The 20,219-nt window shown below is 34.4% G+C and overlaps 2 protein-coding genes across 3 annotated transcripts in view; both read left to right on the plus strand.

The window, feature by feature from the left end:
* The window catches only part of LOC111053561 (coiled-coil domain-containing protein 186), a 51,688-nt gene that overhangs the window by 3,293 nt on the left and 28,176 nt on the right, over nucleotides 1-20,219 (plus strand). The window contains exons 2-7 of the mRNA XM_039426966.1: nucleotides 2,492-3,169; nucleotides 4,542-4,728; nucleotides 5,589-5,800; nucleotides 18,624-18,645; nucleotides 19,144-19,263; nucleotides 20,053-20,188. Of these exons, the coding sequence (XP_039282900.1) occupies nucleotides 2,619-3,169; nucleotides 4,542-4,728; nucleotides 5,589-5,800; nucleotides 18,624-18,645; nucleotides 19,144-19,263; nucleotides 20,053-20,188 (1,228 nt within the window). The 5' untranslated portion in view covers nucleotides 2,492-2,618. The remainder of the gene's footprint in view (nucleotides 1-2,491; nucleotides 3,170-4,541; nucleotides 4,729-5,588; nucleotides 5,801-18,623; nucleotides 18,646-19,143; nucleotides 19,264-20,052; nucleotides 20,189-20,219) is intronic.
* On the plus strand, nucleotides 6,941-12,381 carry LOC120351138. 2 transcript variants are annotated; one of them, XM_039427320.1, is made up of 4 exons: nucleotides 6,941-7,063; nucleotides 8,112-8,117; nucleotides 9,479-10,824; nucleotides 10,967-12,381. In XM_039427320.1, exons 3-4 carry the CDS (start codon nucleotides 9,568-9,570, stop codon nucleotides 10,982-10,984), a joined length of 1,275 nt encoding a protein of 424 aa, XP_039283254.1. In that variant the 5' UTR covers nucleotides 6,941-7,063; nucleotides 8,112-8,117; nucleotides 9,479-9,567; the 3' UTR covers nucleotides 10,985-12,381. The 2 variants fall into 2 exon arrangements, with proteins under 2 accessions (XP_039283254.1, XP_039283253.1); XM_039427319.1 differs by having other exon boundaries at nucleotides 9,479-12,381.

Consider the following 20,219-nt stretch of genomic DNA (forward strand, 5'->3'; position numbering starts at 1 on the left):
ACCGGCTCAAATAAGAATCCAGTAGGTAGTGTGAAGTCAAGAGGAGTGAGAAAACTTCATTGGCGGGAAGTGACACCAACTGACATCATAAAAATTGTGTCCAACTTTAAAACTTCAAACAGCCAGGATATCTATGGAATGACTGACTAATCTCATGTTGAAAGCCATTATTGATGTAATCGCCCGCCCTTTGTGTGAGATTATAAACAAGTGTTTGAGGGCTGGAATTTTCCCTGATTTGTTGAAAACTGCGCGCACAGTACCTATCTATAAGAAAGGAGATCCTTGCACCATGAATAGCTATAGACCTATCTATATCTGTCATTCCAGTGTTTGCCAAGATCTTTGAGACGGTAATGAAGATGCAGCTGGTGGAGTTCTTCGAGACTAGTGATCCTTCAAGTCATATCCATTGGAGGTGCAAATTCAAGGGCTCTGTCTATAAATCATGGTGTCCCTCAGGGCTCGGTTCTAGGACCTGTATTATTTTTGATTGCAATCAATGACCTTGATCTTGAGGGTAGGGCACTGAAGTTTGCTGACGATACCACATTGATTTCTTCTGGCCCAAATCCGGCCCAGGTACAGCAGGAGGCTGATTTGCTGTTTGATGCTGCTGGAGGGTGGTTGGAAGCAAATAAGTTGCTACTGAATGTGGAAAAGACACAAAGCCTTAATGGTAGCGTCTGTACACTGAGTCGCAATCAGGCCATCAGTGCTCACAGTGTGTCTCTCCTTGGATTCACCATCGATCCACGGCTCACCTGGGAGTGCCATATTGAGGGCATCTGTAAGAGGTTGTCACGAGTCACCTATTTTCTTAGGAAGTTGACGCAGTTGGTGAGCAGGCCCTGCTTGCTGGTAGTGTAACATGCGCTTTTTCATAGCATCCTGAGCTATGGACTGCTGCTGTGGGGTCATGCTTCTGCATGTGAAGATGTCTTCAAGCTGCAAAAGAGGGCCATCCGCATTATCACCTTTAGTGGATTTCTGGTTCATTGTCGACCTCTCTTCCAATCCACAGGTGTAATGACCATCTACAGTCATTACATTTACTTGTGTGCTGTGTATGTGCGAGCGAATATTGAAAAGTTCAACACAAGGAGTGACTTCCATGGTCACGAAACTAGAAGTCGAGGTCACATAGATGTGCCATACCGTCGCTTGTCAAATACCCGTGATGCATTTCCTGCATTGGCCTTGCGGATCTTCAATAGGCTGCCGGGGGATTTGAAGATGTTAAACACACCAGCATTCAACCTCAGACTCAAGTGTTGGCTTAGGAGAAATCCGATTTATTCCATTCAGGAAATTTTTTCTTAACGACTTGGTAGGCCTTGTCTGACGTGTACTGCCATCTCGATAGTTGAAAATGTGAAAAGTTATATATTTTCAACTCTTGACGCAACCCATCCGGCGTTGCTGGTATTGGTGAAGAGGAAGGTAATTCAGGTAATTCAAGCACCCCATCCACAATAGTGTTATGTTCAATAAACAAGTACCGTACATGGTGTAATTGACCTAAAATAATGGGAAAAGTAAAGAATAAAATATACATGATCAACAAAATCAATATTTTAAGAATACAGGTGCAAATATATTTTGGGAGTTTCAAACACCCCACACAGTTAGTTATATCTTGAAAGACTACGCGAGTACTTGAGAATTTATACTCTAGTATTCACTCAATTTTTATTGAGCACATTAAGCTACTGTTCTATTCTTAGATCTTTTATAGTTATTTTTTAATTTCGAGTCTTTATTTTCAAGTATAGCCTATGCTAGTATGGTAGGCCCATACTATTTTCATAACTAACCTTGTTTTTTGCTGCATACCTAACTCTACCGGTATTTTTTTCAAATTTCTTTGTCTGTTTTTTTAGGGTTTTATTACATTCAGTTACCAGTCTTGACCACCGGTGGGTCGCCAGAGATCAAAAATTGACGGCCAAGTGTAAAACAGGCTGGGACACCAGTGTAACATTAAGATTAACTGCTTGGCAGGCTACCAGAGATAAACACAGTCGGGTCGTCCAAATATGGAGGTTGGCCGCCAGAATCTAGCGACCCTATTGTGATAGCACATTAAGAACTAATGCCCTCCGATTAGTTGGGACACTTGGCGACCTACCGGTTGCCAAGACTGCTGGCTGAATGTAATACGAGCCTAAAAGTACAATCCGTGACCTATTTATATTGAAATTAGCTTTTGCTTTTTAACAGAGCAATCATTCTTCAGATCTGAATCACTCAACTTAATGAGGTTTTCAACCTTTTTTCCCCAACTTATGCTATTTTGCTCTCTACTAGAAAAAGTTTTCATTCTTTCATGACGAAAAACCAATTTTGTTTCAATATTAGGCTTCAAATTGCTTTGTATGAATGCAAGGGTATTAAGTTCAATAAATATGTATGGATCAAATCTTATCATCAAGCTCTACTTTTTTAGTTGTAGATCTTGATCCATTTAAAATGAAGTTTTCTTTTGCAGGTGCACGTTCTGGAAAAAATGTAGTATTGAAAATTGTAAATGTTTTCAACATTCATGGCATTGTCCCAAATTTTAATAAATTGTTCAGAATGTTGCTAATGTTGCTGCAGGTAAAACTAGTAGCACAATGACCAGTTTTGAGAATTCGGATAAATATGTTTCTTATCCAGTAGAAGTTAATGAGAAGAAAACTGTACAACTTGAACCATTTCAAAGTATTCCTACTGAAAATAGCCAACATTCCAATCAAGGTGTGAATTACAAGTCGGACAAGCAATTATTGGTTTATAACAATTCAAAATTTTTAGAGAAAAGTAATTCTACAGTTACAGCTATTGATGATATTCCACAATTGCAAAAACTTGAAATATCAGATGGAATTCCAGATCCTATTATTGCTATAAACACTACAGATAATGGTGATAGTGGCTCAATTGATAATCTTGCTGCTGAAAATACATTCATAGAAGTTCTTTGCAACAAAATGGACACATTTAATGAAGCATCAACTGATCCGGCCCTTATGAAGAATTCATCAACCGACGATTCAACAGACTTTGATGTCTCGTATTCGGATTCTTCACCTCCCGTTGAAAGTGATCATGGAATCGGGAGCAGCACTGTTATTGATCAGTCTCGTCAATCAATTGACAGTAAACTAGAACATGAGATTGAACGGTATGTCATAATTAAATATCTTCATTAATTTTTGTAGATAATATGTTATTTAGGTAGTTTGCACGTTTTCGAATACAATTTTTTTATTTATTTCCTTCCTTGGAGAGCAAAAATAAGCCTCAGCTGACAACTATACTTGACCTATATAATTGTCACTTATAAATGTCAATTTTGTTCATGTTAATTATAAAAAATAGTGTATAGTAAAAAAGGGGGTAACCTCACAGACTTGATCGGAAGAATTTCAAGTATTATACACTCTTTTTAAAAACTTTGTAGTAGAAAAGGTTCAATTTCCAAGTAAAATATTATTAAGTTAGTAATCAGTGATTAAACAGTTTTCAAAAATTGTGTATAATATTCTACTGTAGGAAAAAGAAATTTATCAACAATACCAGAATTAGACAAATTACTCAATGTCAAAATTGTCCATGTTCAAACTCCACTACAAGATCAGTTTGCATGGTCAATTCAATATTATCATCTTTTTTACTTTTTAAAAATGGCAGTTCATATATTCTTCACTACTAGCAGGAAGTTTCAAATTTTAAATTGAAATAAGTAACCAGTAGCAGAATAGAAATTTGTTAAATCTTCTATAATGTGATGTGATGTGATGAGTAATGACTTATGACTCAAAAAAATTAAGTGCCTTATTATAATAATTGGGATCAACATCTTTGAACTGTGATGAACCCTGGTTGAGATTCTTCTCGCTTAGTGCAGCCAGAGAAAACTTCTATAATATGCTTGTATTCTGTGGTGAAACCAATATAAAATTGCCAGGCATTTGCCCGAGTGTGGTAATATAAAGTGTGATTATTAATTACACTGTACAATACCGTAATTATCAATTAAACTTTGATTCAATAGTTTTTTCCTCTGGTATTTAAATAAAAAGGACACTAATGTACATTCTTTGCAACAGGAAATACTAATCTTTTTATTATTTATGATAAGAAAAATGGGTCATACAGTTGATTCTCGTTTTAGTAACAGAAAACATTTGACTTTCATTTTGTAAACACTAATTGAATAAATTTTACTGGAATTCTACTTATTTCTGAAGGGTATATTTGCAAAATTAATTTGAGTTTGTAACAAAGAAATCTTCCATGAGTCGCGGTTGCCGAGCAGCCACAGATCATCAATAATTAAGTTAGATACGGTATTTTGTAGAGAAATTTCATGATTTTATCAGTTATAAAGATGGATTGTTTAGAAGGGGGATTCCAAAATATGTTGTTATTGTATTTCATAATCGTGTATAGGCTAATGCTTTTTTGGAAAATGAATTTGAAGTAAGAGAATAAAATGATTTAGTTCAATATCAATTCTACTACAGAAATTATAATTATCACTCTTATTGCAGATTGAACTGGCGGATAATGGAACTGGAAAAGGAAGCTTCACATGAAGTTTGCCAGACTCGAGTGAATGGGATGGAGAGATCGATTGAACAACTAAAGCTGGAGATCGAATTGAGTCGACAGGAACATTCATTGACAACTCGCCAGTTTGCGATCAATAAGCTTGAATACGAAAAGCAGATTGAACATGTAAGGAGAATGTCAGCTATTTTTATAATTTTCCAAATAAGAACTATAGCCTAAGGATAAATTCCTGGTTCTACAGCCCAAAATCTGCAAAAAGGTCACTATTGCTCTTCTGTCTTATAAATATCATTCTAAGAAAAATATGAATAAAAATATTCGGAAAAATGAATAAAATACAAGAAATGAACTAACAACTCACTGTAAAATAATTATTATTATCATCTCTGAGTTGAAAAAGTTGTTTTAAAATATTCATATTTTAATTTAGGAAAATTTGATCAAATAGTAGAATATCTATGCAAATACTCTCTCTTATTAATATGAAATATTCGTATAATACGAAATTATAAGATTTACGAATTAGATTCTTATAATACGAAATATTCAAAGTATATTTTTTATTTCATTTCATAATATGATAAAGAATGATGATGGGAACTAAGGAATGGAGGAGAAAGGCATGTGACTGTGTTGTGTGGAGGGCTGTTACATTGATCTGTAAGAAGAAGATTCTAAAGAATGTGACTCATTCAAGTTTCGAACAAAATTATAAAATAAATTCTCGAAATTACTAATGTTGAAAGTAAATCAAATATATCAAGTTTTAATATGATCCTCATGTGTCTTCGATAAAACTATCAAAGAACCAAAATCAGGATCAGAAGAACCAAACATAATTATAAAATGGAGCTCGTAATTTCAATAAAAAGAAAAACCACAAACATTCCACTCAATTTGGTGGAATAACTTAATTTTTTATCATCAAAGAAAAAATATGTTCACTTCTCAATTATGGATGATAAAACATTGAATTATTTTATGTCGAGTTAAATTTATCAGTTTAATTGATGTTTTCCTTTCAGTTGAAAAGAGAATGCGATTCGGCGAACAAAGAGAAAGAAGCGGCAGTCGTGCGTTATGCAGTCGGCGAAATGGAAGTGATCACACAGAAAAAAGAGAGAGAAGGATTTGAGAAGAAATTGAAAGAATGCAACAAAGAGAAAGAAGTACTCATCAACAAAATCAAAGTTCTAACATCTGAAAAAATAGAATTAGTCAAATACTCGATAATAAGGTAATTTTATAAACATGTTTTTAATTCAGAGATCAATTTAAATTATGAATAATTTTCTTGGAATAATTTATCATTTACTTCTCTAATGCAGTAAAATACCAATCTAATAAGTAAAATACTTATGCTGCATGAACTGAATATCCAGTAATGCAATGCATTACACTTATTTTCAATAAGCTAATGCTACAGTTTCTATTTTAATATCTTCTTCTACTTGCCGTTGTGTGCGAGTAGGCTACTTTCATAATCTACCTCTCAACTAGAGTATGGTCCATGTTATAATGGCAGTGTTTGATTAGCAATGGTATTGCAATCCTTGTCTTTCATTCAACAAAGCAGACAACGCTATCTCTTTCTCGCTTTGCTCTGTTGCCAGATCGTCTTTTAGCAATGTGGAATTAATAATTAATTAACAAAATATTCCAAATATCTCGATCATTAAAATTCATTATGAAATTAGTGAAAAATATAATTTCTTGCTTGATAAAATATAATTCATTATTTATGTTTATTCGACAGAGGCTGGCTCAAACAGCACTTTGGTTTGTGGACTGTATCAATTACATCGAGAACCTTTTGGGGGTTGTCTGGCGTCGGGTAGCAAGTTGAACAATTTAAATGGCTAAGTGCACAATAACATAGGCCTACCTTCATGTCCAAATCCTCCTTGCTTCTAGGATCCCAGGTCCAGATCACGATACGAGACGAGACGACACTTGTAATAAATCCCAATAAATCAATAGATCACTTTGCAAAAATCGACATTACGAGAAGTGAGCTGTTCAATTGGCTGTCAATCGGCAACTGGCGGCGATTATGCTATGCGCATCACCGTTCAAATGCCCAGTCAATGAAGGCAAAAAATAGGCATTTGTCGGAACTAATTAGTGAAAAGCTGAAACTTTGCCCAATGTTACATTAGTATAAGAGAAGTTCCCCTACAAAAGTCCCCGACCCTACCCCTCTTGCTTCCCCCCCCCACCCCCTTTTTAAGTTAAAATGTCGATGTTTACTAGAAGCTCGATATCTCAGTAACCAATCATCGAATAGAGTTGAATTTTTTTTAGAAAGGTTGCTAATATAATGGTCTACAATAATGGATCTATTCTTTTTCAATCCAACGATATAAATCTTGCTTACAAAAAATCGGAAATGTCGCTCTGGGAGGGGGAAATAGCAACGCGCTACACTTTTACGCTACGAGCTACGCGGTCCCCTCACATCAAGCTCGCACAAGCCATGCGTCTATTTGAAAAACGAGAGATTCTCAATTATATTTTATTCTTCAATACTCATAGTTCAGATTGATAGAATAGTTTTTATGTTCAATAGAAAAGTAGCTTGTTTTTGTGGCTTTAAGTTCATAAAATTATATTGTTAGATTTTAAGAGAACCATTGTGACTAGATGTTGTATAGAATGCATAATATGGATATTTTTGAAGATACAAATGCAGAGTGAGGCTCATAGCATAACTATATAACATATAACTATATTATATACAAAAGACTAAGTATTTTGTATGCTACATTTTGACAATACAGTGTTGAGCTGGGCCCATAGAAATAGATGACATCTATTATTATGGCTGGGCCGGGCAGTAGGGGTGCGGCGCTAACGTTGCTCCTCTCAATATTGTTTTTGTTGCTAAATAAAGAAAAGAAACTCGTTCTTTGCATTCTCGTATGAGTGGCATTCTCATCCCTCATGTCAGTTTCAGAGGGAAGTTTGCCAAGTTCGGACGTGCGTGGTAGACTTTTCGTAGTGAAGCACGTGGTAGATTTTTCGTAATTTTTCGTTGTGAAGCACGTGGTAGATTTTTCGTAATTTTTCATAGTGAAGCACGTGGTAGATTTTTCGTAATTTTTCGTAGTGAAACACGTGGTAGATTTTTCGTAGTGAAGCACATGGTAGATTTTTCGTAATTTTTCATAGTGAAACACGTGGTAGATTTTTCGTAATTTTTCATAGTGAAACACGTGGTGGATTTTTCGTAGTTAGTGCATTGATGGTGACAATTTTTTCACACAGATCGATTATGAATTTATTTATTTGTAATCCCTTCTGAGTGATTACACACAAAAATATAGTTTTGTAGAAATATCAGTTCGGCGTGATGTGCTCCTGTTACTCCAAACAAGTTTGAAACAATTAGTGATGGATGAATCGGACTTAAATTGTTTAATTTGTGGTAACAAACTAGATGACAATATTGTAGTTGTAAAGAATGGAATCAATGCTATTTCTGAAGCCAGCAAAAAAAGAAGAGACAGTTTACATGAAAAACTACGAGGAAAGAGTACTATTAAATTACACAAGTTATGTAGGCAACAATACACAAGACCTTCGAGTATTCAAGCAGCTATAAAGACACTAGATGAACAAAATGAACCCAGTACATCAACCATTGGAGTTACTCGTAGAACCCATCAGGACAATTTTGATTTTAAGTTGTGTTGTTTTATTTGTGGAAAATCAGCAAATTACAGCTCTAAAATTCCAACTCAATATAGAAAACCATTTCACGAAGTAACGACGATCGAGTTCAAAGAAAGATTTTTACAAAAGTGCAACGTTAGGAGTGACATATGGGGTGAAAATGTAAAAGCCCGACTTCTAAGTGCAATAGACCTAGTAGTAGCAGAAGCGCGCTATCACAAACATTGCTACACAGAATTTACTAAATCTAAACCGATTGAAACACAAAAAGGTAGACCTCAAACCAAATTAGCTTCTACATTTACCAAAGTATGTAACTATATAGAAAACAATGATGAGTGCCAATATACTATAAAAGAAGTTCAGGATATTTTTAAATCTTTAACTGATGATGATGCTGCTTATTCTGACAAACACTTAGGAAAGCTTCTCCAAGAGCATTTCAAAGAGAGACTAACATTAACAAATGTTTCTGGTAAAAAGAATGTTTTCTGCCTTACTGACAATGTGCATAAAATTGTGGACAATTGGTATAGAAACAGGGTTCTTGATCTAGAAGAAGAGAAGAAGAGGATTGTTTCAGCTGCTGCCTCAATAATAAGAGAAGACATACAAAGGAAAACCTATGACTTCAATTCGTATCCAGATTTGGAAACAATTAAATCAGGTGGAAAAAATCTCATCCCCGAGACTCTTGAAATGTTCATGTCACAGGTTACAAAGAAGAGGAATTCAATTGAATCACAAAAAGTCAATAAGAAATGTATTGTTATAAGTCATGCTATAATATCTGCTGTGAGACCAAGATCATTCCTTTCACCTATACAGACAAGCCTAGCTTTGACTTTACATCGACTGTATGGTTCTAAACATTTAATAAACATGTTGTCTTCAATGGGAGAGTGTGCATCATACAACGAAGCTTCGACTTACATAACGTCACTAATCAGTGCTGGCTCCCCAATTATTGAACCTGATGGATTTCTTCAACACGTTTTTGACAATGCCGACGTAAATATTCGAACCTTAGATGGACTAGGAACTTTTCATTCCATGGGAGGCATTCAGTGCATCACACCAGGTTCTTGTGTCCAAACTCAAACTACTGTGAAGAGGATTTCAAGTGGATCATTTCAAAACATTGAAAGTATTCGTGAGTATGTGTATCCAATGAAGAAAAGAAATGCTGGTCTGTCTAACATGATCATTGAAGACTTGGATAAACTGAAAGGAGTTGGAGGTGTGTCATGTTTACCTTCAGAATATTTGCATCCCCTCAACTTCGTATGGCTTTCTCATGTACACTCACAGCCTGGGTGGAGTGGATTTATGACCAACCTAATGACAAACTCAGCAGAATGTCAAACAACATACATTATGGCAGTACCATTTATTAATTTGGATCCCAGCAATATGTCAACCATCTACACAGCATTGCTTTTTGCAGCTGACCAAAGTAAGAAACAAAATCAAACCTGTATTGTTACATTTGATCAGCCTCTTTTCTTAAAAGCTATGGATATAGTAGGTGCCTCTGATAAAGACAGTAAAATATCGAAAACTGTTGTCCGTTTGGGAGGATTTCATTTACTGATGTCTTATATGGGAGCTATTGGGAAGATTATGGAAGGAAGTGGTCTAGAAGATCTCTGGGGCACAGTGTATGGAAAAGCTACAGTAAGTCATATGATGAATGGGCATGCTTATGACAGATGTCTTCGAGCATTTACACTAACAGTAGCAGCTCTAATGAACATTGCTAGAGAGCAGTTTCCTGATATCCAACACTGTTTTGATGAAGTTGATGAAGTATGTAAAAAAAATATTTCAGAAGAAATGTCAACAAAACATACATTAGAGAACCCCTTGCTATTAGAAAAACTCAATCAATTGGATGAATGTATGAAAACCATTGAAAAGACAAGCAGGACAGCTAAGTTGTGGCTGCAGCTTTTTCACACTATAGATTTAGCTCTTAATTTTGTGTATGCTGAGAGGACAGGAGATTGGATTATGCATTTAAAATGCACAACAGATATGCTTCCATATTTCCATGCATCAGGCCACTTGCCTTATGCAAAGTCTGCACATATTTATGCCCAAGAAATGACCAAAATAACTGAAAAACTCTCTGAAAAAGAATTAGATCTTTTCATCAACAAGGGATATTTTACTGTGAAAAGAACAACAAGATACTGGTCAGGAACATGGACAGACATGTGCATAGAGCAATGTCTGATGAGGCCAATGAAATCTGTAGGAGGACTCACTCATGGAAGGGGAATGAATGAAAGTACTGTGAATAAATGGATTCTTGGGACACCATACTTCATAAAGATTAATGAAGCATTAGAGGAGTTCTTAGACATTTCTATTACCTACAGTGAACAACATGTTGAGCTGAGAAAGTCAAGAAAACTCAGAGACCAAGCTGATATTGATAAGTTCACCACATGGTTCAGACAACACAATCCATTAAATAAGGAATCTGGAGAGCTAGTTTCATTATCATCTGGTTTCATCAGTGATGAGTCAGTCAACTGTGACCAAGCCTATGACATAGGTTGTGCTGCTATGAAGACAATGGTAGGAAAATCATTTGGGAAACTGACATTAAAAAGAAAGGACATGGTTAAGACCCAACTAGCACACAAATTAGTTAAAGTCAGATCCAAAGAAATACCAGTCAACTCTCAACAGCTCTTCAATAGAATACTCTGTGTGTGTGATAGCTCTCAAAAATTGAAATTGTATCTTGAATATGAACTGTCTTCACATCCACCATCTCTCTTCGACAATGTTTCACTAAGAAAAGGAACTAAATCATCTATCCTGAAAGTGTTTCAAGATGCTGTAATAGAGGAAGAAGAAATTGATCAAACAAATTTATGTGTGATTATTGATGGAGGATTTCTCCTTCATTATGTTCCCTGGCCACAAGACTCCACTTATGGAAATATCATACACATTTATCGAAAATATGTTGTAGAAAACTTTGGAGAAAATGTAACGGTTGTATTTGATGGCTATCCAGAAGACTGTACAACTAAACAAGAAGAGCAGAATAGAAGAGCAGCAAAAAAATCCTCAAATGACATAGATTTTGATAGGAACACAAAATGCTCAACATCAAAGGAAGAATTTTTAGGCAACAGAAGAAACAAGAAGAAGCTTATATTTTCAGTTTCTGAAGAGCTTATAAGTTCAAATATCAATACAATTGTTGCAAAAGACGATGCTGATATTTCCATTGTGACGACTGGAATAGAGGAGCTGAAGAGACACAAAACTGTTATGTTGTATGGTACAGACACTGATTTCTTGATACTGTTGATAGCTCTTGCCCCTGAGAATCAAGGTATCTACTTCTGCAAACAGATAACAGATTGCATGGAAAAGTGTTCTACAGCATTTCAAAGATAATAGATAAGGTGAAAAATACAAGGAAGCTTTTACTGTTTGCTTATGCAATAACAGGCTGTGATACAACTTCTTCTTTTTTCGGCCTTGGAAAAATAAAATCTTTAGAAATTGTTCAAAAATCAGAAGAAGCTCAAAGACAAGCATCAGTGTTCATTTGTGAAAATTCATCTAAAGAAGAACTGAAAAGAAATGGTGAAGATTTTATTCTGAATTTGTATGGCCAGAAAAAGCACACAAGCCTCAATGAAGCACGTTACTTCATGTTTACAAAACTATCAAGAAAATCAAAACTCAGATCTAATTTTGATCTTGCTAAGCTTCCTCCAACGTCTGAAGCTGCACATCAACATATATTTAGAGTGTATTTGCAAGTGCAGACATGGCTTGGAAATAGAATGGATGCTACAGATTGGGGCTGGAAGATGGAAATGGTGAAGAAAAATGGTGATCACAAGAAAAGTTTAAAACCGGTACAAAGCACCAAACCCTTTGCACCTGATGACCTTCTGCACCTTGTGTCTTGTAGCTGTAAAACATCATGTCTTAAATATTGTGGGTGTCGGAAAGTGGGACTTGATTGCTCTGCCATGTGTGAGCACTGTGATGGTCTTTCTTGCGAAAATAGTCCTAATATTGATGAAATTATTGATCACGAGATTGAATTGGATTGTCAAGAACAGTAAAAGAAGGAAGAGAAGAAGAAGAAGAAGAAGAAGAAGAAAAGGAAATGAGGAGGAGGAGGAAGAAGAGGAGGAGGGGAGGAGAAGAGAAAGAAGAGGAGGAGGGGAGAAAGATTTTCCGTCCGAGTGAATGTGTTAATCATATAACATGCAATAATAATGATGATAATGAAGGGTCGCGTCAAAGCGTAGCGCGTTGCTATTCCCCCTCCTAACGCAATATTTCTTATCGTTGGTATGCTAAATTATACATCGTTGGATTGAGACAGAATAGATCTATAACCTTTGTTGGAGGCTTTTCTCGATAAAATGGCATACAAGAAAGTTAATTGAGAAATAATAAAAAATTTAGTTGTAAAAATGCAATTTTTTTAGATATATTTATTTTTATCAGGATAACTGTTGGGTTTATCGTGAAAGTGAATAGAATCATTATTTTAGACTATTATATTACCAACCATTTGAAAAAAAAATCAACTCTATCCGATGATTGGTACCTGAGATATCGCGTTTGTAGTAACTACCTGTTTTTTCCAACTTCAAAGGGGGGTGGGGGGGAAGCAAGAGGGGGAACTTTGGGGACTTTTGTGTACAAACTTCTCTTATACCAATATAACATTGGGTAAAGTTTCAGCTTTTCACTAATTAGTTCCGACACAAAACCTTTATTGACTGGGCTAAGATGACACATTCAGATACATACTATAAAGATGCAGTGTAACTATAAGAACAATACACTTCTACAAAATAATACAGTACACTATCACATATTGATGAAAGATCAGTTAATTTAAAATTTTCACTTCTTCAAGTGACAGACTCAAAAGCCATTTCTTCAGTTTTATTTTAAATTGTGACAGAATTAATTCTCCTGATGCCTATAGGGAGTAAATTGTAATATTTGCATCCTAAAAATAAAAAGCTCTTTTTATACCTAGTACAATAAGGCCTAGGTGTTATTTAATGTTCCCTTGTCCTTGACGTGTTATCACTCCTCCCAACAATGCATGCGTATCAGGCACAGTCCTCATTCCCATTCGGTTCCCACTAATTTTGAAAAACAATGACAGCACCTTAAACACATACATGCTTCTCAAGGGTAAAACTCGCAAAAGTCTGAAATACGGGAAAGAGTGAATCCTTCTCTTTACCCCACAAATTATACGTATTGCAGCCTTTTGCAGAATTACAAGAGGATTATAATGACAAGCATATGTCGACATCCAACAACATAAGCCATTGTCCAGTTTAGAGTGAAACAATGCATAATACAATTGCCGGAGAATTTATCCAGGTAAAAATTGTTTAAGTTTATAAAATGTCCTAACCAAATGAAGTAATCCACTTTTTAAATTCATTATGTGATTTTTCCAGATTAATTTGTCATCCACAATCATTCCTAAATACTTTATAGAATTTGTTTGATCAATACAATTACAATTACATGACTCCATTTGACAATCAATCTCATGATATTTTACAGGGACTGGCAATACAAAGACTGTTGATATCGAGAAATTTATAAAGTTAGTTTTAGAAGCATTTAATACTGTTTTGTTTCCATCAAACCAGAGCCTCAAATTGTTCAAATCTGACTGCATCATTACATGTAGTTGATTAATACTATCAGCAGAATAGGTCAGCGCAGTATCGTCAGCAAATGATGTAACAGTACCATGGAATTTCAATGAAAATAAATCATTTATATACACTAAAAATAAGAGAGGCCCCAGTACTGAGCCCTGGGGGACCCCACAATTATTATTTGTGACCAATTCACTACGGATACCATTTATACTAACACATTGTCTTCTATTCTCTAAATACGATTTAAACCAGTTTAAGGGGATTCCACGAACCCCAGACATGGACAATTTATCAATCAAAATATCATGATTTACTGTGTCGAAAGCTTTTTTTATATCGAGAAAGAGTCCTGAAACTTTCATCCTACCACGAGTATTCAAACTATTATAAATGTTTGTCATAAAATTATTTAGTGCAATCTCTGTACTTAGACCCTGTTGAAATCCAAACTGTCCACTATAAAAGAATTTTTTGATACTGTAGAAATCTGCTATTTTTTTTCTTACAATCTTCTCCAATATCTTAGAGAAAACTGAAAGCAAAGATACTGGCCTATAATTGGCAATATCAGTTCTCGCACCTTTTTTATAGATCGGCACAACTTTAGCCATTTTCAAGGCATCAGGGAATACGCCACAAGCCAGGCTACAATTGAAAATGTCACAGAGAACTGGGATAATTATTGCTACAGATACTATTTTTACTAACTTACCACTAATTCCATCCAGACCCGGAGACTCGCCATTTTTTAGACTCTGAATGATTTTATTAATTTCATTATACCGAATAGGCTCAAAATATATTGAATTAATACACTGTTTGCCCACAAATCTATTCCGTAATAGCTGTTTTTTTCATCAGTCAGAGGTCTCACTGATGAAGTTACTTCAAATGGTGCTTTAACAAAATACTGATTAAACTCATTGGCTATAATCTGATCTTCTTTAACAAGTGTACTTCCAATTTGCAAACTAATTGAATGTTTCTTTGAAGATTGACCCCACATTTTATTTATTTCTTTCCATTGCTGCTGGATAGGCAAGACATTAAGATTGGAATAATACTTTTGTTTTTGTTCCTTTATCCACACAACTATCTTTTTTTTTGAATTTCAGGTAGTCTGCTTTCAATTTATTGTTATTTGGATTCCTAGACATTTTTTTGTAAAGCTTATCATGATTTTTTATAGTAGCACACAACCCCTCAGTCATCCAAGGTTTTAATATCTTCTCACCGCCATCTAATCTCATAGTAGCTTTATATTTAGACTAGTTTAGGTAATTAATCAATGTTTCCATGAAAGTATTGAATTTAGCATTGACATTATTTGAAAAAATAGACAGAGCTCCAGTCATGATGTATAAGCAAGTTCTTCAATTTATCATAATCTATCAGTGATTTTTCTACGAACGGTGATCTGTAACTTCCAAAATTGCTTTTAGATAAGGAAACCGCTACAGCTCGGTGATCAGTAATCTGAGATTCTATCACTGCACTTAATACTGTTCTCTTATTTAAGCCTGACCTAAAAAAGATATGATCCAAACAAGATGAACTATTATTCAGTATGCGAATATTCATGTCTATAAGACACTCGTACCCATTGCTATACAGCATAGCCAGATATTCCAAAGTTTTGCTGTCATCTACATTATTTATATTCACATTCCCCTATTATAAAACAATTAGCAGCCTGACAACCCTCTAAGAATTCACCAAGACTATCAAGAAAATGTTCTATTTGAACACCATGCCATCTATAAATACAAAGAATATTAAAACAATAATTTGAAACCTTACACTCAATCAACACCGAATCAGTACCATTGATACTCACTGTAATTTCAGAGCAAGTTATTCCCGCTTCTGTTGAAACAAATACTATAATACCAGAAGCTCTAGTGAAATCAGCACCAGCGTGATATCTATCATACCCCTCAATATTGTACATGGCCGCATCATTATCGGATTGAGTCCATGTTTCAGAAAAAACAATAACATCTGGTCTTCTTTTCCAGCAATTCAAGTATGTAATAAAAGAATCAAAGTTACAGTTCATACTACGAATATTTTGGTGTACTATAGTAAGATTATTTTTATCAGTAAGAAAACAATTGTTAACATCATCCATACTTTCAAGAAACTGTACATTAGCTCCCATAGATAAATAAGAAAATTAAACTACAATGAAGAGAGTCGTGATAACAAGCAATACAATTTGAATTCCCACATGCAACATTCACACTACATTCACACACTTCGATATATGAGATTTCAGACAAAATGCAGAAACAGATCTGACACATCTCTATTTCTACATTTTCAAAAAGCAGGAGTCACCTCAATAAACTCGAAAAAAACTTAAAAACGTGAACTTGATTTATAGCGCTGGTGAGTTCGTTTGAATCAGTTACCACAATTTTATTATTAATAGTATGTTTCCATCTAATAATATCATGCATTTTGTAAGCACGACGCCTCCACCAAATATATGTAAGCAAGATGTGCCTTCACCGAATATGTAAGGGTGGGAAAATGAAAAACAAACACAAGAAAAGATCGTACAGGTTTTTGATATTTAAAACAAAACAATAAATTATTTATTACAAAATTAGAATTATAATTAGAAATTACGAAATAATAATAATAAGATGAAATATTTCAAGGGCTACTCGCTTTGCTGCTAGTGAGGATTCATTTGTTGTGGTTATGAAAAATTTAAAACAATGACTCAGTAGTCACCTACCTTTATGAAAATGGCTTCCCACTTTGGCATCCACTGGTTGAAACGCGACGTTAATTATTAATTAAAAATCAAAATAACTGATCTAATGAAGTGGGTTCAGATCCCTTCCTATTTAATAATACAATTCTCTTTAAACTGCCCGAACTGTGACAGGAAAACTGTATTATGAAACAAGAGCAAAATCTATCCCCTTCACCAGAAAAGCCGGACTTTACTCACAGTCCTAACGAACGAGCTCACACACCCTGACACACTCCCCCCAAAAGAAAAATTTTGGGTATTAAATATAACTCAGTCAATGCCAAACATGGAAGCCATTTCAAATACATATTTTTATCAGTCGCACAAGCGGCACGTTTGTTATTAAAAACAAAAAGAGAAGCTACATTAATTTTGACAACAAATAAAATAAACAATCTTTCTGTCGATGACAAAAATCGTTCAAAGACAAAAACACTGTTCATTAAACTTTTTCTAAATTAAAACTCTAAAATCCTGATCAATATGAGATAAATATATGATTCATATATATGTCTCATATGACCAGGTGACAATTTATAATTAGATTATATTTAAGATGTTTCGGGAATGACGCTATCAATACAGCCAATTCAGACAAATACATTGTTAAACAATAAACAAACTCATTTATTGTAAATGAGAAAAAGATATATGTATACTTTTTAACGAAAATTATACTGTAGAAAGTCTTACTACAAGAAAAAAAACAGCGAATGAAATTCCACTCACACAGCACTTAACAGTCTTGACGGTTTCGAGCCGAAACAGTCAATAAGACAAGAAAAGAAAAATGAGAAAAAAATTGGCATAATATAAAATCATAATAGACTCATAGACATGAATAATAAACACCCTCATACACATGAAACAATATAAAAAATCAAAGTTTTATCCGAGGAAGTATCTTTTTGAAATCCTGGGATTGTTGAAATTTGAAAGCGTTTGGAATGTTCATCAACTTTGGCGAATAAATTACCATTCTTAAACCACACGAATTTCAAATGACCTTGCTTTTGCAGTTCCTTTCCTCTGCTGAAAATACTCCTGTAGAACGGGGACATAGTTTCGTTGATGTAGATTGCACGAGTATCATTCGCCCATCCAATATCACTGGCTAAGACTCTTCCCTTTCCAACCTTGCATTGCAGGAAATTCTGTTTGTCGATGTTCCTAACAAATTTAACTATTATGGGAGGTGCCATCTTACGGTTTTTACCTGACAGTCTATGACAGTTAGCAATAATGCCCTGAATGAATTCAAAGTTTATGAACAAAGATATGTTTCTGAGGATATTAAAAATATTCTCGTTGTCTTGGACCGGCACTTCAACTATATTAATACAGTTCTTTCGAGAATACTGTTGCAACGCAGCAATTTCCCCATTGGCCCTGTCCAAGTTATTTTTTAATAAGTCAATTTCATTAGTAGATGACTCGATGTCATGAACACAAGAGTCAATTTTAGCCCCTTGTTCTTCAATAGACTTTTTATTGCTTGCAATGAGTTCAAAACAACTTTCAATTGACTTGATCATATCCTTCTGCTCATCTCTAATCTCTTCAACGTCGGTTTTTATTATCTTTAGCTCGTTGATAATAAAGTCGAGTTTCTGTTGCACCTTATCATCAAGCTCGTTGCTATCTTGGTTGGCGTTATCTCCAGCTTGCTCGTCTCTCGAACCCTTCCTTTTAGGAGGCATGTTGAGTATTGTTAAACAATGTAAAACGAAATTAATAGAACAACGCAACGTCGACTATACAAATAACAAATAACTCAGCAACGAAGCACTTTCTTAAAAAACTGATTTCATAAACTCTTCACCTCACTGATCGTATACTATACCAACTTTCATAGGAAACTGTTCACGTTTAACCGGTTGAAATGAATAAAGTTTGAGGAGCTCCAAAAGCTTGTCTTTCTATCTCAGCATTGCTGCTATCACTGAAAGGGTAGCTGAAATTTTGCACAGTTTTTAGTAAAACCAATCAATGAATAAATCACCAAGAAAACACAAACCAATAAAGTATTTCTTATCAATATAATCACCATTACAGTAGTTTAAAATGTATAATTTTCAATGATTAATCATTATTATACATATGGAATAGTTTTAGTTACGATATTTTTTATTTCCTATTTATTATTTTTGGTTGAAGTTATTCAATTTTAATCATATTCACTTTAAATTTTATCAAAAATAGGATTATTCAAGTCAAACTGAATTATATTTATTTAATTATTCCTATTTAACTTTGCAGTCCCACATATATAAAATTCTTCTTTTGCATTCAATTTATTACTTACTATATTATGTAATATTATAGTAATTTATCACTTACATGTACTATAATTATGATGAAAATCCCCTTGCTTTAGATTCAATAATATTATGATTTCATTGTAGTTTTTTATTTTATCAAGCAAATTCCCTATTATATTTGTTTTAGTGCACAGAACTGTCGACAGCTCAAAAGGAAGTGGAACATATGAAAGATGAAATGACAAATCGTGATATTAAATTGAAGTGGGTGCAGAATAAATTAAAATCTGAAACTGAAGGTCGCAAGGTAAAGTTTTCTGATCACAAAAATCTGTTTTCAGTTTAATTATTGGAATAGATCCTATTCCACCAATTATTGTTCTTCGTCGTTATGATGATTGTTCTTAGTCTTATACGATCAAGAAAGTTGATGTTCCAAGCTATCAATTGTATTCAAAGTTATTATGTGATTAAATGAAGCTCATGATTGACTATAAAAAAACTTTATAATATTATCCTATTATATCAAGCGACCAATTTCTGTAGTTTTATATCTATCTGGTTATCTATGTTCAACGGATCTCAAAAACGGCTCTAATGATTTTCACAAAATTTGGAACAAAGTAGGTTTATTATATATAAAAATTCGATTGCACTAGGACTCATCCTTGGGAAAACACGCTGAACGACATTAAAAGGATAATTCATCCTTGGCTGAAACAGCTGAGACTTTCGTCGTCTGTAGATATTAAAAAAGTGAGTGAGCGAGTGAGTATGTGAAAAATCAAAATATCGCATCCCAGAAATTCATAAGATGACGTATAGCCAGCTGTGAAATATAAACACGATCATTTTAGAGTATTGTGTTCTGTTTATCAATAAATAAAAATAACGAGCGAAGCTCGGTGCCCCGATATTACCTGTATTATATCAGAAACTTGAATTGGAAAAATGCTTGGGTTAGTTATCTATGGAATAAAATAAAGATTCCTCATTGATACGATTACTGTTTGGTTTTCATTGAATTGCGAATTATCGTACTATTTTTTATTCTTCATGGATTAATAAAATTCAATGTGTATTTTGTTCCGTTCAGGAAGCTGAGGAAAAACTTGATGAAATTAATGCTAAGGTTCAGTCGTCTCTACAAGAAGCTGAGAAAGCCAAACAGGATGCTCTAGAGACTATTCGACAATTTCAAGATTCTGAGGAAAACAAAGCCTTTACTCTAGGTGAGTAAAATCAGTCTGATAGCTGTAAGCT

This window comes from Nilaparvata lugens, chromosome 4 (genome assembly GCF_014356525.2).
Source record: "Nilaparvata lugens isolate BPH chromosome 4, ASM1435652v1, whole genome shotgun sequence".
Lineage (NCBI taxonomy): Eukaryota > Metazoa > Arthropoda > Insecta > Hemiptera > Delphacidae > Nilaparvata > Nilaparvata lugens.

Coding starts and splice junctions, on each gene's coding strand:
- LOC120351138 (XM_039427319.1), top strand. CDS start 9,568: ATGACCAACCTAATGACAAACTCAGCAGAATGTCAAACAACATACATT.